The sequence below is a fragment of the Dysidea avara genome, chromosome 5 (assembly GCF_963678975.1).
Source record: "Dysidea avara chromosome 5, odDysAvar1.4, whole genome shotgun sequence".
Lineage (NCBI taxonomy): Eukaryota > Metazoa > Porifera > Demospongiae > Dictyoceratida > Dysideidae > Dysidea > Dysidea avara.
In genome coordinates this window covers 30883701-30911240 of record NC_089276.1, presented here as the reverse complement: position 1 = coordinate 30911240, position 27540 = coordinate 30883701, and the positions used below count along the sequence as shown (strand labels likewise).

Here is a 27540-nt window from a genome sequence, read left to right as displayed (position 1 = left end):
ATCAATATGTAAATGAGGTTTTATTCTACCTATAATCCAAATGAATATTATAATGCATCTAGCTAATTGTAGGCATGGGTGGTATGTTGTACAACAACCTGGCATCTCCATGGATGTGATCCAACACTGACACTATCCATTTTTTGATGTGCTTAAGAGTTAAGAGGTCAGCAGCTCAGGATCCCAACTATAGTAACATTCTCTGACCTACGTACAATACCTGTATTCTGTTTGTAGTATATGTACCAGCCAGTGCCACAGTTCATTAAGGAACAATGGAACTGTCTTTTATATATAATATATATAATAGGGGAAGAGTTATATAATAATAGACCATTTTGTCACATAACCATCACATGTACAGTATGGATATTTTATTAAAGTAAAAAAAAGGAAACCAATCTTAACTAAAACAGTGATTATTACATGTACAGGTACACTAGTTCAAATTTATACATTTCCTCATCATACAAGCCCTTTTCAATGAAGGGTGCAAACAGTATTTGCAGTTACCACATTTTGTGGCCCTGCAGCCATCACACTCCCTGCAGCGTTTTCTTCTTGCTACATAATATGATTGATTACAATAATTCAATGAATATCAAATACATCTTACCTTGATTCTGTGTCTGTGTCAACCATACTGAATGAACTATTAAATAACACACGCTGCCAATAGTAACATCTTACCTTGACTCTGTGTAGCTGTCTGTGTCAACCCTACTGAATGAATTATTAAATAACACACGTTGCTGATGGTAACATCTTACCTTGACTCTGTGTAGCTGTCTGTGTCAACCCTACTGAATGAATTATTAAATAACACATGTTGCTAATGGTAACATCTTACCTTGACTCTGTGTAGCTGTTGTGTCAACCCTACTGAACGAATTATTAAATAACACACGTTGCTGATGGTAACATCTTACCTTGACCCTGTGTAGCTGTCTGTGTCAACCCTACTGAATGAATTATTAAATAACATACGTTGCTGATGGTAACATCTTACCTTGACTCTGTCTAGCTGTCTGTGTCAACCCTACTGAACGAATTATTAAATAACACACGTTGCTGATGGTAACATCTTACCTTGACCCTCTGTAGTTGTCTGTGTCAACCCTACTGAACGAATTATTAAATAACACACGTTGCTGATGGTAACATCTTACCTTGACCCTCTGTAGCTGTCTGTGTCAACCATACTGAATGAATTATTAAATAACACACGCTGCCAATAGTAACATCTTACCTTGACTCTGTGTAGCTGTCTGTGTCAACCCTACTGAATGAATTATTAAATAACACACGTTGCTAATGGTAACATCTTACCTTGACTCTGTGTAGCTGTCTGTGTCAACCCTACTGAATGAATTATTAAATAACACACGTTGCTGATGGTAACATCTTACGTTGACCCTCTGTAGTTGTCTGTGTCAACCCTACTGAACGAATTATTAAATAACACACGTTGCTGATGGTAACATCTTACCTTGACCCTCTGTAGCTGTCTGTGTCAACCATACTGAATGAATTATTAAATAACACACGCTGCCAATAGTAACATCTTACCTTGACTCTGTGTAGCTGTCTGTGTCAACCCTACTGAATGAATTATTAAATAACACACGTTGCTAATGGTAACATCTTACCTTGACTCTGTGTAGCTGTCTGTGTCAACCCTACTGAATGAATTATTAAATAACACACGTTGCTGATGGTAACATCTTACCTTGACCCTCTGTAGTTGTCTGTGTCAACCCTACTGAATGAATTATTAAATAACACATGTTGCTAATGGTAACATCTTACCTTGACTCTGTGTAGCTGTCTGTGTCAACCCTACTGAATGAATTATTAAATAACACATGTTGCTAATGGTAACATCTTACCTTGACTCTGTGTAGCTGTCTGTGTCAACCCTACTGAATGAATTATTAAATAACACACGTTGCTGATGGTAACATCTTACCTTGACCCTCTGTAGTTGTCTGTGTCAACCCTACTGAATGAATTATTAAATAACACATGTTGCTAATGGTAACATCTTACCTTGACTCTGTGTAGCTGTCTGTGTCAACCCTACTGAATGAATTATTAAATAACACACGTTGCTGATGGTAACATCTTACCTTGACCCTCTGTAGTTGTCTGTGTCAACCCTACTGAATGAATTATTAAATAACACATGTTGCTAATGGTAACATCTTACCTTGACTCTGTGTAGCTGTCTGTGTCAACCCTACTGAATGAATTATTAAATAACACATGTTGCTAATGGTAACATCTTACCTTGACTCTGTGTAGCTGTCTGTGTCAACCCTACTGAATGAATTATTAAATAACATACGTTGCTGATGGTAACATCTTACTTTGACCCTCTGTAGTTGTCTGTGTCAACCCTACTGAATGAATTATTAAATAACACACGTTGCTGATGGTAACATCTTACCTTGACTCTGTGTAGCTGTCTGTGTCAACCCTACTGAATGAATTATTAAATAACATACGTTGCTGATGGTAACATCTTACCTTGACTCTGTGTTGTCTGTGTCAACCCTACTGAATGAATTATTAAATAACACACGTTGCTGATGGTAACATCTTACCTTGACTCTGTGTAGCTGTCTGTGTCAACCCTACTGAATGAATTATTAAATAACACACATCGCTAATGGTAACATCTTACCTTGACCCTGTGTAGCTGTTTGTGTCAACCCTGCTGAATGAATCATTAAATAACACACATTGCTAATGGTAACATCTTACCTTGACCCTGTATAGCTGTTTGTGTCAACCCTACTGAATGAATTATTAAATAACACACGTCGCTAATGGTAACATCATACTTTCATTCTCTCCTGCCGTTGACAATCCTACTGTAACGATGTAAATATTGTGCATAGCCAATCAATGACCATGGCTTATTTTACGTAATATTTTACGATCACTAACCTTGAAATGTTTTTTAACACTACTACAGATATACATACCTTGATGATTACTGTTTTGTCCTAAGGGAAATAAAATGTGAGCGGTACATATGAAAGTATACTGTTTATGCACATGTTGAAAAGAACTGTTGTTTTGTATTCATATAATAAACCACATCTGCAATGTGGTCTAATTGAATGCAACATTGCAGTATTATTAGACAGAGGAGGTACGACATGTACATATAGTACGTATGCTATACTTCAATCATACTTTTATCAGCCATTCCTTTAAGCACACATTGCAGCAAGCTAGTTTTTTAAAATTGTTTTTTACAACAAAAGTCTTTATTTTTTAATGGTTGACACACCTAAGAGCTACTTATGGTATAAATATTGTCCCCAAATAGTTGCCACCCCCAAATGGTAGCCTAATCAAGTTTTGATTCTAAGCTAGTGGTTTTTGATCAAGTGAATATGCATATGGTACGTGCCTTGGCTTGCCAATAGGTATGGAATATACAGTGCTAAATTGCAAATACAAAAATGCAATGTGTCCTTATATAAATTAGTTGTATGATAAGTAGTCAATACACAATAACAACTCACACCTCGTGATTTTGATGAGCAATATGTTTCCACCCCTCAAAAAGTTTAGGGTAATCTTTAACAAATTCTTTAGCTATACCAGGTGTCGTAAAATTAATATGAGATGGGTTGACAGCATTTCTTTTGTGCCCGAGGATAAAGATATCATATCCCAGCTTATTGAGCTGGTTGGCCTGAAAGACAAGCACACACAGTAAAAATACATATCAAACCATACATTTAACACTCTTTGTGACCTACATATAACATACAGTTACTTTGTTTGTAAACACTTGACAGCACACTACCACCTTGTCCACATGCAATACATCTGTATCCAATCATTCATGTTTAATCTACAAATCAACTACTCACTATTTAGAGAGGAACAGTGGAACCTATTTATGATGGTTATCTTTGGGCCAAAATTTCGTGGCCTTATATAATTAATAAGCAAGTGGTTGCTTATACAGTTGGATTAATTAATGTATAAATGTCTCAGTACTGATATTCAAGAGTGGCCTTTATAGAGAGGTGGTATATTTATACAGGTGGCCGCTAAGACTGGTTCCACTGTATAGTCCTATCCCATCCATGACTTATTTGTGATTAGGAGGTAAATGAAAATGATGAAATAGGCATTTGCTGCATTATAAAATTGGATGTATGCATTGAAAACAGAAATACAGAATCTAATGAGAGGGTCAGATACTATATGTATCTAGCATTATTGTGAAATAGCTGTACTGCCAATGCACAAATGGTCCGAACATACAAGGTCCAGGTGAAGCATAATGGTCCGCTTCCAGTCCACCACAATACCACCCTCCTCTATATATGCACCCGCCAAACATGCTGGCGTGATTACTGATACAGCTAGGTATACCTGAAGCATAAAGCATAAATGCACATACTCACCGTACCAAAGTTTACCACTCCACTGTCGGTGTCACAGTCATTATACCTGCTGCCACTACTATAATCACTACTTGCTGCCATTATAGCTATTACTAGAGTTCTTGCTGATACTACTAGCTCTTACTTGCTAATACAACTTCATCCACTAAAGGTATAGATGGCTAAGACATTCTCTTTCCTTGCTCTGCTCTTAGTAGTTATCAGTTCTCTGATGAATCCATTCACACTAAATTGTACCACACTTTTAGCCATTGCAATTGGTTGCAACCTTAGGGTAGTTGCCTCTTACTGTAAACATTTACTTGGCAGAGATCACACAAATTGATTTTTTTAAAAAGAAGTTTCTTAAAGTAAAATCTATCTAATCCAAAACAGCCAAGCTGTAAAAAAAGTGTGCGGCCCTCAGAAAGGCTATGGTGAAAAAAGATGTGAAATCCAAGGTGGCGGCCAAGAAATGGCTGTGATGGTAGGTTAGTGGTAAAAATTTTAATAATGACAATTCAGGTGAATTTTTGTGCCGCTTCACAAAAATTCACCTGAATTGTCGTTATTAAAATTTTTACCACTAACCTACCATCACAGCCATTTCTTGGCCGCCACCTTGGATTTCACATCTTTTTTCACCATAGCCTTTCTGAGGGCCGCACACTTTTTTTACAGCTTGGCTGTTTTGGATTAGATTTCATTTCTTTTTGTATTTGTATACCCCAAAGCCGGCCTATGGCCAGCTTTGGGACTTTTTTAACCTATGTTTTTTTCTTTACTACAGGAAGAAGAAAAGATGAAGTAGATGTACTTTAAATATTTTATCAGTAAATGTACAAATTATATATACTGTATAATACATATGTGACCGGATTTGCGAAAAGGGGTCCAATTTGCCAACTTTGACAATTGATAACTTCAGATTGGAAAGAGCTATTGCCTTGATATTTGGGCAGTGGTGAGCACCACTATAGCTGAATACATGGTGAAATGTTCAGGTTAATAATTATGTTACTTGAACACTGAGTTATGGTCTCCAACATTTACGGAATTGAATGTGTGTGGAAGACCCCTTTTCGCAAATCCGGTCACATATATTGATTACAGAAATCTCCATGGTGGTTTCTTTGTAACTGAACACTCTACAAGGTGACTTCTTCTAATTGCTCTCTCTACAGGGTGAATTGTTTGTAGCTGAATGATCTACAAGGTAACTTCTTCTAGCTGATCTCTCTACAGGTGATGTGTTTGTAGCTGAATTTTGTATAGGTGATTTGTTTGCAGCTGAGCTCTTTACAGAATGGTTTCTTTGTAGCTGAACTCTCTAAAAGGTAACTTCTTCTAACTGATCTTTCTACAGGGCAATTTGTTTCTGGCAGAATTTTCTACAGGGTGATTTCTTTGCAGCTGAACTCTCTACATGGTAATTTCTTCTAGCTGATCTCTCTACAGGGAGATTTGTTTGTAGCTGAACTATCTACAAGGTAACTTCTTATAGCTGATCTCTACAGGGTGATTTGTTCGTAGTTGAATTCTGTACAGGTGATTTGTTTGCAGCTGAGCTCTTTACAAAATGGTTTCTTTGTAGCTGAACTTTCTCCAAGGTAACTTCTTCTAACTGATCTTTCTACAGGGTGATTTGTTTGTAGCTGAACTATCTACAAGGTAATTTCTTCTAGCTGATCTCTCTACAGGGCGATTTGTTTGTAGCTGAATTCTGTACAAGTGATTTGTTTGCAGCTGAGTTCTTTACAGAATAGTTTCTTTGTAGCTGAACTCTCTACAGGGTGATTTGTTTGTAGCTGAAATCCCTACAAGGTAACTTCTTCTAGCTGATCTCTCTACATTGTTTGTAGCTGAACTCTCTACAGGTGATTTGTTTGTAGCTGAACTCTACAAGGCGATACTTCTAGGTGATTTCTCTACAGGATTCCTTGTTTCTAACTGAACTCTCAACAGGGTGATCTGTTCATAGCTGAACTTTCTACTGGGTGATTTGTTTGCAGCTGAACTCTCTAAATGGTGGTTTCTTTGTAGCTGAACTCTCTACAATGTGACTTCTTCTAGCTGAACTCTCTACAAGGTGACTTGTTTCTAGCTGATCTCTCTACAGGGTGACTTGTTTCTAGCTGAACTCTCTACAGGTGATTTGTTTGTAGCTGAACTCTCTACATGGTGGTTTCGTTGTAGCTGAACTCTCTACAAGGTAACTTCTTCTAGCTGATCTTTTTCACTGCATATTTGTTTGTAGCTGAGTTCTCTACAGGGTGATTTGTTTGCAGCTGAACTCTCTACATGGGAGTTTCATTGTAGCTGAACTCTCTACAATGTGACTTCTTCTAGCTGAACTCTCTACAGGGTGACTTGTTTCTAGCTGAACTCTCTACAGGTGATTTGTTTGCAGCTGAACTCTCTACATGGTGGTTTCTTTGTAGCTGAACTCTCTACAAGGTAACTTCTTCTAGCCGATCTTTCTACAAGGTGATTGAGTTTTTTGCAGCTGAACTCTTTACATGGTGGTTGCTTTGTAGCTGAACTCTCTAAAAGGTGACTTCTTCTAGCTGAACTCTCTACAGGATGATTTGTTTGCAGCTGGATTTTCTACGTGGTAGTTTCTTTGTAGCTGAACTCTCTACAATGTGACTTCTTCTAGCTGAACTCTCTACAGGGTGACTTGTTTCTAGCTGATCTCTCTACAGGGTGACTTGTTTCTAGCTGAATTCTCTACAGGTGATTTGTTTGCAGCTGAACTCTCTACATGGTGGTTTCTTTGTAGCTGAACTCTCTACAAGGTAACTTCTTCTAGCTGATCTTTCTACAGGGTGATTTGTTTGTAGCTGAATTCTCTACAGGGTGATTTATTTGCAGCTTAACTCTCTACAAGGTGACTTCTTCTAGCTGAACTCTCTACAGAGTGATTGATTTTTTTTGCAGCTGAACTCTCTACATGGTGGTTTCTTTGTAACTTAACTCTCTACAGGGTGATTTGTTTGTAGCTGAACTCTCTACAGGGTGATCTGTTCATAGCTGAACTCCCTATAAAGTAACTTCTTCTAGCTAATCTTTCTACAGGGCGATTTGTTTGTAGCTGAGTTCTCTACAGGGTGATTTGTTTGCAGCTGAACTCTACATGGTAGCTTCTTTGTAGCTCTACAATGTTACTTCTTCTAGCTGAACTCTCTACAAGGTGACTTGTTTCTAGCTGATCTCTCTACAGGGTGACTTGTTTCTAGCTGAACTCTCTACAGGTGATTTGTTTGCAGCTGAACTCTCTACATGATTGTTTCTTTGTAGCTGAACTCTCTACAAGGTAATTTCTTCTAGCTGATCTCTCTACAGGCCGATTTGTTTGTAGCTGAACTCTCTACATGATGGTTTCTTTGTAGCTGAACTCTCTTCAAGGTGATTTCTTCTATAGCTGATCTTTCTACAGGGTGATTTGTTTGTAGTTAAACTCTCTACACGATAGATTCTTTGTAGCTGAACTCTCTACAAGGTGATTTCTTCTATAGCTGATCTTTCTACAGGGTGATTTGTTTGTACCTGAACTATCTACATGATGGTTTCTTTGTAGCTGAACTCTCTACAAGGTAACTTCTTCTAGCTGATCTCTCTACAGGACAATTTGTTTGTACCTGAACTCTCACATGATTGTTTCTTTGAAGCTGAACTCTCTACGAGGTGATTTCTTCTAGCTGATCTTTCTACAGGGTGATTTGTTTGTAGCAGAACTCTCTACAAGGAAACTTCTTCTAGCTGATCTCTCTACAGGGAGATTTGTTTGTAGCTGAACTCTCTATACATGATTTGTTTGCGGCTGAATTCTCTACATGATGGTTTCTTTGTAGCTGAACTCTCTACAAGGTAACTTCTTCTAGCTGATCTCTTTACAGGGTGAATTGTTTGTAGCAGAACGATCTACAAGGTAACTTCTTCTTACTTATCTCTCTACAGGGTGATTTGTTTGTAGCTGAACTTTTTACAAGGAAACCTCTTTTAACTGAGCTCTGTACAGGGTGAATTGTTTGTAGCTGAACTATCTACAAGGTAACTTCTTCTAGCTGATCTCTCTACAGGATGATTTGTTTGTAGCTGAACTATCTACAAGGTAACTTCTTCTAGCTGATCTCTCTACAGGGTGATTTGTTTGTAGCTGAATTTTGTATAGGTGATTTGTTTGCAGCTGAGCTCTTTACAGAATGGTTTCTTTGTAGCTGAACTCTCTACAAGGTAACTTCTTCTAGCTGATGTATCTACAGGGTCACTAGTTTGTAGCTGAATTCTCTACATGGTGGTTTCTTTGTAACTGAACTATCTACAAGGTGACATCTTCTAGCTGATCTTTCAACAGGGTGATTTGTTTGTATCTGAACTCTCTACAAGAAATCTTCTTCTAACTGATGTTTTAACAGGGTGAATTGTTTGTAGCTGAACTCTCTACAGGGTGATTTGTTTGTAGCTGATCTCTATACAGGTTACTTATTTCTAACTGATCTCTTTAATTCTGTTCAGGGTGACTGCTCTATTAGGATGACTGCTCTATTAGAGTATCTCGATCTCGCACTTGCTACACCAAGTTGGATTTCGTGTTATAACTCCGTGGATTTAAGTCTGATTCTTCTACACCATTGAAGAGCCTTTCTAAGATGATAACTCCATCTGTACAGCGATTTTGAAAGCATTACCCCAAGCGGTTTACCTGGTAGGCGTGGCAAGCATAATAATAATAATAATAATAAAATAAAAATATTAAAAATTAGCTAATCTCGATTGCGTAATTGTTACACACTGTTGATTTTTTCGCTGTATCTTCCTGGTTTTTAGCTCGATTTCTTTCAAACCACAAAAGGTTTGAGGTTCAATAGTTAACCTATTCACCCACCGATTTTCAGCTTCTTCCCATACGCGGTTTACCCTGTAGGCGTGACAACATATTGGTGTTATTTTTCGTGCATAATCGCTCATAACTCTTTGTCTGTTTATGGTATTCCAGCCAAAGTTGGTACCGAGATGCGCCTTTATACCCCCCTTCTGTGTGCCAAATTTCAAGGCAATCGGATAACGCGTTCGAGTTTTATAGCAGTTTTTGTAAGTGTGCGACAAGAAAAAGAAAAATAAGAAGAAGAAGAAGAAGAAAAAAAAAACGAAGAAACTCAGCCAATTTTTGAAGTCGCATATCTCGGGAACGCGCGAAGCGATTTCGCTCAAATTTGGAATGTAGAGTGCTGCAGTTGGGGGGCATGTCCACAGCAAAAATCGTCTTGTTTCAGCAAGGAAGCACAGAGCTACGGAGGTGCGAAAATTGCGTTTTCTTTCTTCCTGTCAATATACTCACGGGTGTTACGCGCCGGCTTCTTGGGCCGCACGACACACTACCGTGTGTCTTGATCCAGTAGCTAGTCCTCTTGTGCGAAATCCCTCATAGTCTAAATTCTCAATAAAGTTTTTTTAAGTGTTTGAAAATCTCTCAATTGCAAGTAGTGACAGTGATATATAATATCCATATCCAAGTATACTGGTTCCACCAGCACCCTTGTTCCAAGATAAAGTTACAGGTATTTGTACTGTGTACATTTCATTTTGAAAATGCTATGACAACACATAAACGTAGGTATTCATATTACTACGTGTGTTATAGTTAAAGCACTGCCGTGTGTGTGTGTGTGTGTGTGTGTGTGTGTGTGTGTGTGTGTGTGTGTGTGTGTGTGTGTGTGTGTGTGTGTGTGTGTGTGTGTGTGTGTGTGTGTGTGTGTGTGTGTGTGTGTGTGTGTGTGTGTGTGTGTGTGTGTGTGTGTACAGAACACGAGGGGACATGTTGAGAGACTAATACAGCATGAGGCAAAGCCAAGTACTGCATTAGTCTTGAGACACTCCCCAAGTGCTGTATTTTTGTACACACAAGCAGGTGGTGCTAATGGTGTCATATTGTACTTCTTGGTCTGCCTTATTGTTTTCCTCAAAAGAGCACTCATCTTGAGTATCCAGATCACTTCAATTTTCGGATATCATAACATCAGTAGTGCTTGTATAATGTGTTTTTGGTTATAGAACAAACTGGTAGGATTGACTTAGCTAGTTTTAGTGATTTAAAATGTCGTGTACGTGATCAATCATGCTGGTTCAACTGGGGTTGGTTTTGTAACATTCCTTACATAACTGTTCTGTATGACTGTACTGTATTTGCCAAAGTGTTCTGTATGAGGCAGATACAGTACTGCATGGAGAATACAGTACACTTGCCAAAGTAGAAGAGCATTCATTATCCTTTGCCCATTAAAAAATTCTTACTTGTTTACTTTGCCCTTGGCACATGCTTGAGTAATATTATCCATCATATCTAAGCTTGGATATTTAGGTTTCATGTCTGTCATAATTCCTTTTACAAACTTACAAAATGTCTTGTACAATGTAATTGAGCTAGCACTTTCAGAATGTACTTGGCTACCATGTTCGATTGTGTAATTTAAGGTTCATCAGTGCCTTTGTATACATGAAGATGGAGGTTAAGAAAAGATGATGATAAACTTTATTTTTACCGCATCGTAAATCTGGGTGGTTTCATGTGTATCCTGTCCTTAGAACATGTCATCATTATATCTCTGTGTTCTAGCACATAATAGTAGTGCTTAAACAAATATTAATTAACATAATAGATGAACTACAGTAAAAAGCAGTTACAGGTTTTTGCAATTGAATTCGTCGCCTTTGCGATTGAATTCGTCCCGTTTGCAATTGAATTCGTCCCGTTTGCAATTGAATTCGTCGGTATTGCAATTGAATTCGTCCCGTTTGCAATTGAATTCGTCGGTTTTGCAATTGAATTCGTCGGTTTTGCAGTTGAATTAGTCGGTTTTGCAATAGAATTCGTCGCGTTTGCATTACAATTCGTCATAAACAAAACGGCTTCAAGAAACCAACCCGTTCATTAAGAGATGAACTATTTATGCCTTGGAGAGTTACACTTGAGACACTAGAAGGTAATTGAAGCTGGTAGTACGCGAAGTTGATAGCTGTCTGACAAGTTAATTAACTTGCTCGCGAGTGACCACACCTATCGCGAATGGCGTAGTAGAGTTTGGAATGTTGCTGGATAGGCTGTAGAGGAAGAATTATTGCCTTATAAAGAGTTGTTTACTACTGTTGTACTTGAACAAGTTCTTGTAGCAGCTGCTACATCATGTTTTCGTGTTTGCTCCAGCTGCCATTCTTGTTACGGACGAATTTAACTGCAAAAGCGACGAATTCAATTGCAAAAGCGATGAATTCAATTGCAAACGGGACGAATTCAATTGCAAACCGACGAATTCAATTGCAAACGGGACGAATTCAATTGTAACAGCGATGAACTCAATTGCAAACGGGACGAATTCAATTGCAAAGTCGCCGAATTCAATTGCAAAAACCTGTAATAAGATAGTTCTAAGCGTTATTTGTTTTTAAAAGCAAGTTGCACCTACTTAGCAACAAAATAATGGTAAGTTATGAAATACAAAATAATTCATGAATTACAAAATAATTTTAATTACACATTAAAAACAAAATCATGCTGCAAGCTTAATGCAACAAAACAAGAGGAAATCTGCTACTAATTATACTTAGCAATTGCAGAGGTTAGCATTAACTGCATGGGCGCCTGGTTTTAGAAGTAGCTCAACATCGACTTGTTAATTTTAAAACTTTATGGGGCACAATTTACCTCACAAAGGAGGTCAAAGCTAGCTGCCTCCTTGATGCATGCATTGTAAGTGCTTTGGAATGGAATATTTATAGGCACCTGTTGAGGTGGAGTGACATCTAACAGTGAAAAAAGCAAGCCTGTAACCTTGGCAGTTATCAAATTACACTTGTCTGAAGGCATCAGGCAGTTAGTCAGCTAGTTAGTAAGTTAGTCACTCATTAGAAAATTGTCAAATAACTTCAAAATTCTGTAGCAACTCAATGGAAGGGTTTTTGGCTTGATTCTACCCAAGCAATACTGCAAAGGCATCACAAAGGTATTTTGAGGCTGGTCTATAGTCGATATTTCGCACGAGAAAGTCTCAAACAAATGATCCATAATATACAGTTACTACTGTACTATTATTTAATAAATATATAATGGAGACAAGTGCGTGTATATCAGGCAAAGCATGAGTACATGTTATGCACCACTCACCTAATAGGTGAAAAGATATTATGTGGCAGCTGTTACTTTTATATATAAAGGCCAAGTTTCTAATATTTATTGTGGGTGCCAGGCTGTACATTGCAGTTACATTTTACTATGTATCTCAGAGTACTCTGGAATATTACATATATCTCTACTAAACAGGACTTTACATGGGCTGTGGTGCTACTGTCATCAGCTGCATGCCCAGTATACAACATCACTCGATTCTCCATGATTAGTGCATAAACAAAACCAACTAATACTTTAAAATCTATGCTAACTAACCTAAGTTTTTAGTGGTATACATATATATATATATATATAATAGTTATACGGTAACTGCTTTAGACTCTATTTCACATTACACTCAGATTACTTACCTCATACATGGCTGTTTCTGCTGTAGGCTCAGCAAAAGCGGTGTGATAAAACTAGCGCTATGGCAACTATGCGTCCTCAAGTGACAAAATAATAGTGCTCGTTAAATCACTGCACGTGAACAATGCATAGCGATTGGATAAACCTAGATTTTGAGTATATGTTATATTGTGCCTGAAGGTGTGGAGTATATTAGAAGATAAGGTGGAGTATATGAGATTTATTACCCACCCAAAACAGCCTAAATAGAGTCTAAATATACATATATGTATATGTTTGCCTCGCACTATAGCACCCTTTCCTAAATATGTATATCTTTTGGTATATATTTCGAATACCATGATATCTGTAGTATAATTATGTTAATACAACATCTCTTCTCCCAATTGGAAGCAGTAACAGCAATTTCTCATGTTTTTACACCATTATTAGTACTGGTAAGTAATTCCTTGTGATTAGCACGCTGAAGGAGGTTGCAGCCTGCAATCTTCTTGAAAATTGGCCCAACAATCAATAGCAACTGTTGCTAGGCAACTAAATTTAAACCTGACCTAGGAATATGCCTTTGAGTGGTTGCTTAGCAACCATTGCTATGCTGTAAAAATCATTTTAGAATTATTAGTGGTTGCCTAGCAAAGGTTGCTAGGCAACAATGTTGTTGCTAGGTGACATGTATTGGTTACTATGGTACCACTAGTTGTCAAGTCGGATATGCCTAACTGGTAAAACAACTAAACACTATCAAAAAGTTTTAGCCGATCAAATGCGTATATCAAATGTACAAGTGATATACTGATTCTATTGGCTAGTTTGCTGTAGTATATCAAAAATATACCACAAGCTGCTATTGGAGTTTTTGTACAGGACACGATATTGATGTTGTATTAATATATATACATATATAGTTTCCAAAATTGACTGTAAGGGTGAGAATAAACTTGAAATCGGAAACCATCCATAGACTCGTAAATATCCATTAGCATATCTGCAGGTAGGTGACCTTCCCTGTTTCTTTACTTTTTATTTCTATGATTCCCAATGTACGTAATATAACATTCCTAATCTTCAGGCTCAGATGGAATTGCTCTGGTAAGGTATGTAATCATGTTGATAAGGTGCATGTGGGGTAGAGTTGTGGTCACTGTGTTTATTACCACCCCACAGTGCAAAAAAGCAATTGGTGTAACATCAGCATGTTAGGCTATAAAAGAGCTGAAGTTATAGCATCTTTCAACCTATTAGGTGAGGTATCATTTGTATATGTATGTATCTATGTATGTAGGTACGTATGTATGCATGTCGTACAGTACATATGTATAATTATACATATGTAACTATGTACACACTGTATACACCCCTTTGTGTGGGAAATTCAAGGATGCTGCCATTCTCACAATTGGTGAAAAGAAATGGGACAAAAAGGCATAAGGAGAGGACCCATGATGCATGGAGTGTACATAGAGTGATGTGCCAAAGGCAACTGTCCAGCTGGAGCAACGTCTTACAGTGAAAAATTCAAGCCCACAGACCTAGCCGTTATTGATCGAGTTATGCTTGTCAGAAGAAATTAGGTAGTTAAATTTGTCTTATAAATTTAAAAAAATTAGTTTCGTATCAACTTAGCAGAAGCAATTATGGGAGTTCTGAAGACATTTTAGAGCTTGATTCTACCTGCCAAAACATCATGAAGGTACAGTGAGGCTGGCTTCTAGTCAAAAAATTCTTGTGAGAAAGCCCAAAACTTCATGAGCCTTAATAAACAGTACTGCCATACTGTATAATATAAGTATGTATATAGTGCACAATAACAAAGCAATGTAAATAAATATCAAACCTTTTTCTGCATTATAGTAACAAGACTTGATGGATACTGCCTAACAGGTCCATTTGCCTGGCGTTTCAGGAAATCTGGAAACTTGTCATTGCAACTGGGGCAGGACCTGAAGGCAATTGCACATTGCTGTCCACAATGCTGGCACTTTTTGGTAGGGCAAGTAGAAACTACCTCTGGAAAAAAGATATAATTGGTAGAAAAATGCATGGTACGCAATATATGCATAGATTTTTACATAGAAATATTATGAATTTGAGTAAAATACTAAATAAAAGTTGCATACTTTTGAGTTTCGGACTGACAGGCATCTCATTAATAGGTGACATACATTAGAACTTCAAAAAATGTGATGCTGATTGCTCATCAGAGTTAAATATAGCTGTTTGTCTTAGCAATCAGAGATCTGACTCTCTTTTAGGGGTACATTTGTACAATATTTTTTGTTCATATAAAACAAACCATAAAACAAATACAGGTCATCATTTGTGAAAAATCATCAAATTTAAATTCAAACTAATCACTCTAAGATTGACAGGCAGGATGGCTGGAAGACCAGCTCCATCGTCAATACCCGCAGCCAACCTCCAAAGCTTTTACTGTATTTCCCTATAAGAAAGCTAACCAACACTTATAAACAAACTTTGAAGGTTAGAAATCATTATCCCTATGCAAAGCAACAGCTGTACATGTAAGAACTTTCAAAGCTGACTGTTCAACAAAAGTATGCAGAGCAAAAAGTGAGCTGATTTGGGATGATATATGTTGTAATATTAGACTTAAGCTACACTATACCAGTACAGTTGCTAATTTGGTCATGTTGAAAGAGGGTGTGGTCCAATCCTTTAATAAAATTGCTAAATAGGAGATTTCCTAACTGCTGAAACAGACGTTTAACCACAGAAAAACAACACAGATAGCTTTGTTAACTAACTAGAATTTAAGTTTCTTCTCCAATCAAGCAGAGGTGTGTCCCCTTTGTACGTGAACAAAAATAATGAATAGCCTTGAGGCTTTCTTTAGAGAATTTGCACAACATATCATGATGGACTAACTATAAAACAGCTAAGAAGACACATGTGTAATAAGCAGTTTAAAAAGAGCTATTTTTTCAATGTACAGTAATTGATTACTCATAAAGTAACAATTCAATGAATTACAACAATCTGTTCTGGTAAAAAAAACACAAACAAGTGTAACAAAAAAATTCCATGTGTATAGGGATCAAAATTATAAAAACTGTTGAAAGAAGGGAGATTACTGACCACCAGAAGCCATGCTATAAGTTGCCGAGACTCTAGGAATTATGAGTGTGCTAACATGACTTTTGGTGATAGATACAGGTAATCTCTATTCTTTCAGCACTTTTATTACTTTAAACCCTACTCATATTGAATATTCCTTACACTTGTACTAAAATGCCTATTTTATACTTGCCTACTACTATACCACAATACTATAATCGAACTCGACTACCAAGTACCACTACTGATGCATTTTGGTAATAAATACCATCAAAACCGAGTCCTATATAAACATTGAAAGTACCACACGCACCTGTCTTTGTGATTTCAGATTATACAAGCTGTGCATTACAGTGTTGCAACCGGGTCGGGTCATCCAAGTCACAATTTCTCCAGGCCATCCGGATCCGACCCGGTTTACAAATTATCCGGGTCTGACCCGGATTGGATCACATGAGAAACGAAATTGTTCGTTTGACGACGTGGAAACTTATAAACGCTATCGCGTAGCTCTTTCGTGAGCCACACCCACTTATTGCGTTACCAACATACGCTCAGCTACGCCCATTTATTAGTAAATGCAGTATGTAGTACAAAACTGAGGGTATCTATGGCTATTGTCAGTAGGTGATGACCTTTTTTTTTTTTTTTTTGTCTTCAACCTATAGCTAGGCTGAAGTTGCAATATTTACTCAACACGAAACAAACGCTCAAAACGTAGTCTCACTCGCTTGAGACTAGCCGAAACATAGCTCTTATCGCACGCCTCGGCTTTAATTAATCCTGGTCAATCCGGGTCACATCCAGGTCAAATCCGGGTCAGTGGGTCATCCGGGTCAGCAGTAGTGACCCGGTTTCAACGTTGGTGCATTAATGCCTATTGTACAACCTTGTGCTGTTCGTTTTCCATTTGGAAGCGCTCAACACGAAAACACCACTTTAATAGATGAATAAGGTGAGGTAGTGTACAGTCGATCATGATTTTAAAATAGAACATATAATTTTGTTTAGAAATACTTTGGATGGAGACCCAATAGCTTCCAATACATATATAAAAAAAACTTGTAATGTCATGCATTGTGGTCAGCACATATATAATTACTCAACACTGAAATTGTACTGCAATACCATCCCACAGAACCATACTATCTTTTAACTTTTAGTATAGCGCTCAACACTACTACTAGCTATCTTAGAGCACTATGGTTTATAAATAATTTAACTACTTACTACACCTCAAGCCATCATAGCACGATCAGCTAAATATGTCACACCTATGCCTAGCAATGCTGACTGTGTACAGTGATGTCATAATGTATGTATAAATATAAAGCTCTATACGGACATAAGAAATTCTCTATTATATGAAAGTTAAATGCACAGTTCCCTTTACAATGACAGTTCTATGAGAGGGGTAACACCGTACTTGCTATAAGGGGTAGTTATACTACAAATATGATCCTGCAGAACCATTTGAGACTGGGATAAAAGTTGAATCAAGCAATCAAGATGCTAATTTACACTGAATGAAGGGATCAATCAAAGCATCCAAAATCAGACAATCAACCACCTTAGCAAACAAACTTGCAAATGAAGCACAAATTTACAAAGCTTATGTGTCAAATTGTCATGCAATCAGGACACCTTTATAGATGAAATCAAGCAATCAAGATAATATATTGTCATTGATCAAAAATCTTGATCCCAGTTGCAAATGGTTCTACAGGATTATTGGTTGTGATTACCCCTTGTACAATAATGCCATGAGGTGAAAATACCAGGTTGGACAGAGGTGGGGATTTGTAATTGCTAGATGACAAATTCCCCACCACATAGGGACAACTTCCGAGTTGCAAATCGCCTACTAGTAACCCAGGAATCATTGACAATATGGTAAAGTATGGCTATTCGTGTTGCATATGTCTCTACCCTGGGGACGAGTTAAGGAAACAGATCCCCTACTAATCCCCACCTGGGTGTAGGTGGGGCATGACATTGATAAGTGCATAATTATTAGCCATCTGTGAAACAATGAGAAAAATGTAGACAAGAGGAAAAAGTCCTTGGTCACATGCAACCACACATGTACAGTGGTGTTAAAACACCCATGTGGGCATGGCAATGGGTGAAAATACATAAATGAAAAAAAAATTATATGAAAGTGCTAATCAATTTAGTTTAGCTTGGCTCTGGATTTATGGTCACTATCAGCGTTTCTCTGTTTAAAAAATGTAATGAGCCTGTTGCTCTTTATCCATAATGATTTACCACTGACGAAGGCCTCTGTGCAACAAATATTAGACCTTGCTACACAAAAAAGCATTTCAAAGAATAATGTTTATGGCTCGAAAATGCAATGCAGCAATGGAGGTAGGTGGAGCATGACATTGACAGGTGCATTACATGCTTGAGCTACACTGTAGTGACGGCACACCCGAGAGAGAAACCATCATTATTGAAATAACTGAGACACATACAGACTGAATAAGTTCTCAGTCACATGCGACCACCAAAGCAGGGTTTGGCTTAACACACTGTACTACAAGATGATGTAATGGACCTAGACAACTAAATCATGTACTTCCTATCTCCTATTAATCACATTAATTTAGATGCTAGTGGTTAGTTTACTAGAGTTGATTTTTTCTCACGTGACATAGACAGATCACCACACTGTTTAAATATCCCGAGTAAAATACCCTTTTAGTTAAGTACATACCTTCCATCATAGAATAATCTGCCATCTTCCCCTCTACTAAGACGAGACGATTAGGAAACCACCTCCTCGTCCTCGAGTATCTCCCGCGTGCTTTCGCGCTTTACAGTAAAACAACGTGCTGTCAGTATATTATGATGTAGTATACTACTCCAGAAAATATAGAACATCCTTCCATTATTCCCGCCCCATAACTTTAGAACAATATTCCAAAATCACGGGGTTTTGTAGTTTAGAACATCCTTCTAAATGTTCGTATGATATTAGGTTGGAATAGACCCCACCTCTTTCTTTGACTGTGACAAGTTAAGCGGAAGAATCTTTAGTCACCAGTCAGCACCACACGCTGGAGCAGAAAAATTGACTTCAAACGAATGAATTTAATATAATCACAGTGCATGATGTAGCTACCCCTGTAGCTATTTACTATTTCTTTTTGTAAGGGTGACCATAGAGTAGCAGATATTGCTACCTGCAGCTGCTCAACAAATACCTAAGCTGGTCATTGCGTGATACCCTTGGGCAGTACACTGTAAATTTGGAAATATAGAGCAGCTCAGGTATTTCCGACCACCATGTACTTTCGGACGCAATATTTCCTAGAGGAGCAACAAGACTCGATCAACCTATGACTATAACCTCCATATATAAAATATAACTAGGATTCGGTTATATTATTATTATTATTATTATTATTATTATTATTATTATTGTTACTGAGCAGACAGCACAGCTGATATGCTCAGGAAAAAAAAAAAGCAATCATAAAATGAATTTAGCTACGTAGTTACAAAGATTACAGTTATTGGGTTCCATACAATGTTTGCAGTTACGCTGAAAAAGAGTCAATATTGTTGCTCTCAATGATGGAAGATGGTAAGTTGTTCCAATCCTTAATTGATCTGGAGAAAAAGCTCTGTTGGTATGAGTAGGTAGATGAATTTGGTAGAATAAAACGATGTGGGTGATATAGTCTGGTGGATCTTGTCATTGAAATAAAATGAGGAGGAATTGACAGTGAATAATCTTGATGTATAATTTTAAAAAGTGCTTGTAATCTGGATATTTTACGTCTCAGCTGAAGGCTTGGCCAAGAAAGATGCTGTAACATAGCTGTGACTGAACTGAATCGATTGAAATCATTTAGGACCCATCTAGCTGCCCTACGCTGTACTTTCTCTAGCTGTTGAATATTGTTATGGTGGTATGGGTCCCAGATGACTGCAGCGTATTCCATTGACGGTCGTACTATCGTAAGGTAGGCTGTTGCTTTGATGTTAGACGAGCAGCAACTCAGATTGCGTTTCAAGAAGTTTAATGTTCTATTGGCCTTAGCAGCTATATTACTAATATGTGGAGACCATGATAGTTTGTTATCCAATATAACACCAAGGTAGGAGTGTTGGTTTGATGTACCCAAGTTGTGATTGTTTAGCTTGTAGTTGAAAATGATTGGTGATAATGATCTGGTAAACCGCATAATAGTACATTTGGTTACATTGAATCTTAATTGCCACTTAGTTGCCCATTCGTGTAGTTGATCAAGATCATGCTGAAGTTGAATGGCATCCTCCTTGGTGGTGATAATTCTGTAAAGTAAACAGTCATCAGCAAATAACCGTAGCGGCGAATTTACATGTTCTGTTATATCATTAATGTATAGAAGAAACATCAAAGGGCCGAGAACCGTCCCTTGAGGGACTCCTGAGTGAACAGCTATCGAGTCAGAAAAAGTACTGTCCAAAGCTACTTGCTGTGACCTTCTGGTCAGCCAAGTATTGACCCACTGACAGATGTGATCGTTGATACCATAGTGTCTTAATTTAACTAATAGTCTTTGATGTGGGACACTATCAAACGCTTTAGCAAAGTCAAGGAGAATGACATCGGTTTGTTTCTGTTGGTCTAGAGCATTGTGTGGCTGCAGTGACCTCGGAAATCCACTGTCCAAAAACGTCGATGCTCGGACAACGACATGTACGCTCGGACCCCACCCTATACACCCTTCCCATGTAACTTCAAAAGCTATTGTGTGGTAGTGATTGATAGAGCTAACCTTGAGCTACCCCATGATATAAGTAGTCTGGCATAGCCGACCCGCGCGCGTAGCGCGAGAGTCTGGTGACAGCCGCATTCAGTACCTGTGCCAGCCTTACGAAAAACTGGTGCGTCCAATCAGATCGCTTAGTGACCAATTAACAACATTCTATGACGTTATTCCCGATTTGTCCACTGATTATGGCGAGCTTCTTATGTCTTTTCCATAACCAGCACAAATGTAAGGAAATAGACGTCATTCAAGTGCAAGTACAGTAGCTGTCGCGCTCTGTTACCGGAAATTGTCCACGTGTTTCGCGCGTATTTTCAAATTTAATTGCATTCCATCTGCACAGGTACTGAATGTGGCTGTCACCAGACCCTCGCGCTACGCGCGCGGGTCGGCTACGCCAGACTATGATATAAGCAGATTAGATTTTTATAAACTGGTATTGTAGATAGCCGGTTTTTCCCAGAGGTGGTAACTTGATCAAACGTCGGACGCAAAAAATCATTTTATTTTCGGACTTTTCATTTATTTGTGATACTGAATTTTGATATTTTATGACTTTCAGTAAAGCATTAGCTTAAAAGGTTTTAAATGCAGCAATTTAAACACAGGTATAGCGTGTTTTTCGTCAATTCTAGGTGGAAGAAGCCAAGCTACATAAAGCTGTAGTATAGTACTTCTATACAAATTAGCTAAATAAGGCCATTCCTCTTACTCATTTTACATTTTGATATTATTAAAATCAATTTCAGATAGTGGAGGTCAGCAATAAGCTGCAACAGTGTGCAAAACCTCGCTACCGCATATATGACTGTTCTATTAGAGTAGTTTATTGGTTGAGTGAATTTCACTTGTTAACTTTCGTGTTGTAAGCTCCTGTATTTTTCTAGAATCTGTTCTGGAACAAGTCATAGATGTTGGGTCATGCAAACACGAAAACCTGTAAAATTTAAACCAGCGAAATTCGCTCAAAATAAAAACTACTCTAATAGAACAGTCATATACGCGGTAGTGAGGCTTCACACACTGTTGCAGTTTACTGCTGACCTCCACTACTTGAAATTGACTTAAATAATATCAAAAATGTCAAATGAGTAGAGAAATGGCCTTATTTAGCTGATTTGTATAGACGTACTATAATACAGCTATATGTAGCTTGTCTTCTTCCACCTAGAATTGACGAAAAACACCCTATACCTGTGTTTAAATTGCTGCATTTAAAATCTTTTAAGCTAGTGTGCTTTACTGAAAGTCATAAAATAATGAAAAGTCCGAAAATAAAATGATTTTTTGCGTCCGACGTTTGATCAAGTTACCACCTCTGGGAAAAACCGGCTATCTACAATACCAGTTAATAAAAATCTAATCTGCTTATATCATGGGGTAGCTCAAGGTTAGCTCTATCAATCACTACCACACAATAGCTTTTGAAGTTGCATGGGAAGGGTGTAGAGGGTAGTCTCGCGTGGCCAGACCGCTTTTTTCCGTATATTGGGTGGGGAAAAAAGGGTCTGGTGCAACTCCAATAGCTGTTTACTTCTGAGCCATCCCCACATTCCGGGGACGCTAATTGAATAACATTGGTCACAAAGGAGGTGCCATGACGTCAGTAAAACTATGAAGTATTCCTACACTCCTGCTCCAGTTGTGAGTCTTGTTACACGATGAGGATTAACTTTCAAGACGCTATAAAAGAGACATCGGAGCAAATTAAGATTCGTTTAAAGGATAAACAGATCTATTATTATTATTATTATTGTTACTGAGCAGACAGCACTACTGATATGCTCAGGAAAAAAAAGCAATCATAAAATGAATTTAGCTACGTAGTTACAAAGATTACAGTTATAGAGTTCCATACAATGTTTGCAGTTCCGCTGAAAAAGAGTCAATATTGTTGCTCTCAATGATGGAAGATGGTAAGTTGTTCCAATCCTTAATTGATCTGGAGAAAAAGCTCTGTTGGTATGAATGGGTAGATGAATTTGGTAGAATAAAACGATGTGGGTGATATAGTCTGGTGGATCTTGTCATTGAAATAAAATGAAGAGGAATTGACAGTGAATAATCTTGATGTATAATTTTAAAAAGTGCTTGTAATCTGGATATTTTACGTCTCAGCTGAAGGCTTGGCCAAGAAAGATGCTGTAACATAGCTGTGACTGAGCTGAATCGATTGAAATCATTTAGGACCCATCTAGCTGCCCTACGCTGTACTTTCTCTAGCTGTTGAATATTGTTATGGTGGTATGGGTCCCAGATGACTGCAGCGTATTCCATTGACGGTCGTACTATCGTAAGGTAGGCTGTTGCTTTGATGTTAGATGAGCAGCAACTCAGATTGCGTTTCAAAAAGTTTAATGTTCTATTGGCCTTAGCAGCTATATTACTAATATGTGGAGACCATGATAGTTTGTTGTCCAATATAACACCAAGGTAGGAGTGTTGGTTTGACGTACCCAAGTTGTGATTGTTTAGCTTGTAGTTGAAAATGATTGGTGATAATGATCTGGTAAACCGCATAATAGTACATTTGGTTACATTGAATCTTAATTGCCACTTAGTTGCCCATTCGTGTAGTTGATCAAGATCATGCTGAAGTTGAATGGCATCCTCCTTGGTGGTGATAATTCTGTAAAGTAAACAGTCATCAGCAAATAACCGTAGTGGCGAATTTACATGTTCTGTTATGTCATTAATGTATAGAAGAAACATCAAAGGGCCGAGGACCGTCCCTTGAGGGACTCCTGAGTGAACAGCTATCGAGTCAGAAAAAGTACCGTCCAAAGCTACTAGCTGTGACCTTCTGGTCAGCCAAGTATTGACCCACTGACAGATGTGATCGTTGATACCATAGTGTCTTAATTTAACTAATAGTCTTTGATGTGGGACACTATCAAACGCTTTAGCAAAGTCAAGGAGAATGACATCGGTTTGTTTCTGTTGGTCTAGAGCATGTGACAAGTCTTCTATCAGTGAAATAAGTTGGGTAACACAAGAGTGCTGGGATCTAAAGCCATGCTGGGTATCAATGAGAATGCTATTAGAGTTTAAATGATTCATTACGGAATGATATATAATATGTTCCATAGTTTTGGAGCATACAGAAGTCAATGATATTGGTCGGTAGTTTGCGGTACTAGTACGGTTTCCTTTCTTAAAAACTGGACATACATTGGCCATGAGCCAATCGGAAGGTAGTATACCTGTGTCTAGTGATTGAGTGAATATAACTTGCAGTATAGGAGATATTTCGTTTGCACAATTCTTCAAGATATATGGATGAATGTTGTCTGGCCCACTTGCTTTGTTGGTATCTAATAGGGATAATTGATGTTGGATACCAGCCACTGAAAATGTAATACTTGGCATAGTAGGCAGAGCATTCACAGGGTTGTTGCAACCATTCATGGAAGGGATATTAGATAAGTTTTCTTTAGTGAAGACTGACTCAAAATAGTTGTTTAATGCATTGGCTTTACTCTTTGTATCTGAGATAGATTCACCATCTACAATTAGGGTGGAGATATTATGGTAGTCCTTACGTTTTGCTCTAATATACTTCCAAAATTGTCTACGATTTCCATTAAATGAGTTGTCAAACATTCTATTAAAATAATTATTGTGTGCTACTTTAATCTTGCTATTTATAGAGTTTTTAATCTTGCGATAGGCATTCCAGTCATTACTAGATTTGGTTCTTTTAGCTATGTTGTATAATTGTTTGCGTCTCTTCATATCCCTCTTTATTTCTCTGTTTATCCATGGTAATTTGGAGTTGGAACGTATAGTTTTGTATGGCACGTGCTTTGCAACACTGTCATTGATTACACCTTTTAGATCAGTCCAGTTTTGTTCGACAGTTTTACAGTAAGGATCATTCCCAAGAAAATAAGTTTGAAATTCAAGTAGGTCTCTTTTAATATTCTCAAGATTAGCTCGGTGGTATAAAGCAACTTTGTGTTCAGATTTAGTATTAATATTTGTGTTATCTATATTATGATGGAAGACAACGGCCTCATGATCCGACATTCCTGGTGCAGTAGTTAAGTCCAATATGGTAGATGAGGTAGAAAGTACAAGATCAAGTATGTTGTTGTTTCTAGTCGGAGTATTGACAAATTGATTAAGGCCAATATCATTAATTTGATCAAGAAATACATTATTTAGTTCTACTCCATAGCTAGGATTAGAGATAACCTGACCACTTCCATCTAACCAATTAATACCTGGAAGGTTGAAATCACCCATTACTATTATATTAGGTAGTTCAGTAAACCTACATGTAAGAGTGTTCAAAGATAATCCCAATTGCAGTATGGGGTCAATGGATAGGTCTGGTGGACGATAAAATGAGCAAACATAAATGGGGGCCCTTTTAGAAGGAGTCACTTTTGCCCAAATGATTTCAGCATTTACATCCAAATCAGGTTCTTCAGATACATCTAGGCCTTCCTTAATGCATAAGAATACACCTCCAGCACCCTCTACTCGATCCTTTCTTAATACAGTATATGTAGGAGGAAAAATTTCAGCGTTGTAATAAGAACTATCAAGATGTGATTCACAGCCACAAATAATGTGAGGGTTGTGTTCATCAATTAAGGCTTGGAAATGAGCTCTTTTTCCGGAACTGCGTAAACTACAACAATTTAGACTCAAGATTTTTAGTTTAGTATGATTGGGATTTTGGAAATTTAAAGCATTGTAACTACTTGTAGCTGAGCAGTCATCAGGAAGACTGCTCATGTGAGCGCGGTTGTTTCGTGTGTGTTATGTCCATTGGTTGAGCTGACGAATTCGAAGCTGTAGATGAAGAGTATTTAAAAACTGCATTAATAACCTCTCCATGAAGTTGGTTGTTGACAAAAATACGATTGTTGCTAAGTTTGATTTGTTTACGGTTATGACCAGCCTTGATTAGGGACCACCTTTCCTTTAGTAAAACTGACTCTATTGCTCTTTCTTGTGGTGACATATCAGGTTTGATAATCAATGGGGAAGGTAAGGAACTTTTGTTTGCTAAAATTGTATTTACGTCCATGGTACGTTGGAGTTTAGTTAAGATGGGCCGTGGCCTAGATTGATTCTGTTTGAATTTCCCAAGACGAAAGCAGTCGATTATGTGATCAGGGTTTATCTGAACCTTTATACTACTAAGGGTCTCTAAAACGGCTTTAACATCATTCTGTTGTCTTTCGTGTCTAGATGTTCTTGAAGAGCATTCATCGATACCATACAAAACAACATTGGATTTGCGATCAGGCACTTGTTGAGTAGGATTGGCTGTATGTCTATCAAGGGCATTTGAAGTTGTTTGGATTTGGTCAACCAGCTTTGTCTCCTGCAACTGCAAGGTTTCTATTTTATTAGACAAATCGGACACAGCCTTTTCGATTTTGCAGTGTGTTGAAGCCAGTTGCTCAAGATCTGCTGATAAGGTTGAGACAGTTAGATCTGGTTGGGGTAGCCCAGCCTGGTGGATCATCCAATCATTAATGATACTTTTGAGACGAGTTAGACAATCATTAATATTGCAGTAGTACACACAGTTGTTGATTTCAGATAGAGTGTTAATTGCTTTGTACTGTTCTTGAGAAACATTATCACAATTAGCTCTCTAGTTAACTTACTGACGTCATGCATGGCACCTCCTTTGTGACCAATGTTATTCAATTAGCGTCCCCGGAATGTGGGGACGGCTCAGAAGTAAAAAGCTATTGGAGTTGCACCAGACCCTTTTTTCCCCACCCAATATACGGAAAAAAGTGGTCTGGCCACGCAAGACTATGTAGAGGGTGGGGTCCGAGCGTACATGTCAGGGTTGTCCGAGCATCGACGTTTTTGGACAGTGACTTTCCAAGGTCACTGCAGCCACACGATATAACCGAACCCTTTTATATCTTATATATGGAGGTTATAGTCATAGGTCTTCATAATAGTGTAATAATTTATCGAGTCTTGTTGCTCCTCTAGGAAATATTGCGTCCGAAAGTACATGGTGGTCGGAAATACCTGAGCTAACTGCTCTATATGAATGTCATACCACAGGAGTCATACAAATTTGCCATTTTGTATGACTCTTGTGGTAATTTTGTATGATATTCATATTTTGGAATTTACAGTGTAGGTCAAACTGCATATTCTACATTTGGTGGAGCAATAACTATACAACCAGTTGCCCAAATGTTTGCTTGAAACAGTGGTCCAGTCCATTGATTGTACAGTGAAACAGCGTTGAAACCGGGTCGGGTCAACCGGGTCACATTTTCTCCGGGTCTGACCCGGATTGGATCACGTGAGAAACGAAATTGATCGTTTGACGACGTGGAACCTATAAACGCTAGTCGCGTAGCTCTTTCGTGAGCCACGCCCACTTATCGCGTTGCAAACATACGCTCAGCCATGCCCATTTATTAAGTGCAGTCTGTAGCATGAAACTGTGTCCGTTTCTGTCTGCAAGCTTACGTGAAGCCACGCCCACTAATCGATTAATGTATGAGTTGTATATAGTCTAGGTCTAGTCTTGCAGCAGGATAAGTACTTTTGTGAGCCACACCCATTTTAATATATTGGGAAATTGCAATACTAAGTATGTACGAAGCCACACCCAATTGCTGTCTGTAAACTCACAGAAGCTACGTGGAAACAAACCCACTGACTGATTTTAAATTATAAACTTACCGGCTTAGTTATCACATAACTACTTGTTTACTCAACACGAATCGAACGCTCGAAACGTAGTCTCGCTTGC

At 38.0% G+C, this 27540-nt stretch overlaps 2 protein-coding genes and 1 long non-coding RNA gene across 3 annotated transcripts; all 3 read right to left on the bottom strand.

The window, feature by feature from the left end:
• Positions 1-318: 318 nt before the first annotated feature.
• Positions 319-4517, bottom strand: LOC136255181 (uncharacterized). The gene is made up of 21 exons (XM_066047902.1): positions 4437-4517; positions 3619-3712; positions 3542-3574; positions 2991-3011; positions 2847-2876; positions 2767-2799; positions 2687-2719; positions 2607-2636; positions 2530-2559; positions 2450-2479; positions 2370-2402; positions 2210-2242; positions 1570-1602; positions 1330-1359; positions 1250-1279; positions 1090-1119; positions 1010-1042; positions 930-962; positions 771-803; positions 617-643; positions 319-564 (listed from the first exon to the last, which is right to left on the bottom strand). Exons 1-21 carry the CDS (start codon positions 4515-4517, stop codon positions 440-442), a joined length of 855 nt encoding a protein of 284 aa, XP_065903974.1. The 3' UTR covers positions 319-439.
• Positions 4518-9814: 5297 nt separating this feature from the next.
• On the bottom strand, positions 9815-18985 carry LOC136256337 (uncharacterized). The gene is made up of 3 exons (XR_010701456.1): positions 18743-18985; positions 14783-14955; positions 9815-10010 (listed from the first exon to the last, which is right to left on the bottom strand). It is a non-coding gene; the product is annotated as an uncharacterized lncRNA (long non-coding RNA).
• Positions 18986-24264: 5279 nt separating this feature from the next.
• On the bottom strand, positions 24265-25535 carry LOC136255180 (uncharacterized). The gene is made up of 2 exons (XM_066047901.1): positions 24349-25535; positions 24265-24277 (listed from the first exon to the last, which is right to left on the bottom strand). The coding sequence occupies exons 1-2, from the start codon at positions 25533-25535 to the stop codon at positions 24265-24267; spliced, it is 1200 nt and encodes a 399-aa protein (XP_065903973.1).
• Positions 25536-27540: the final 2005 nt, after the last annotated feature.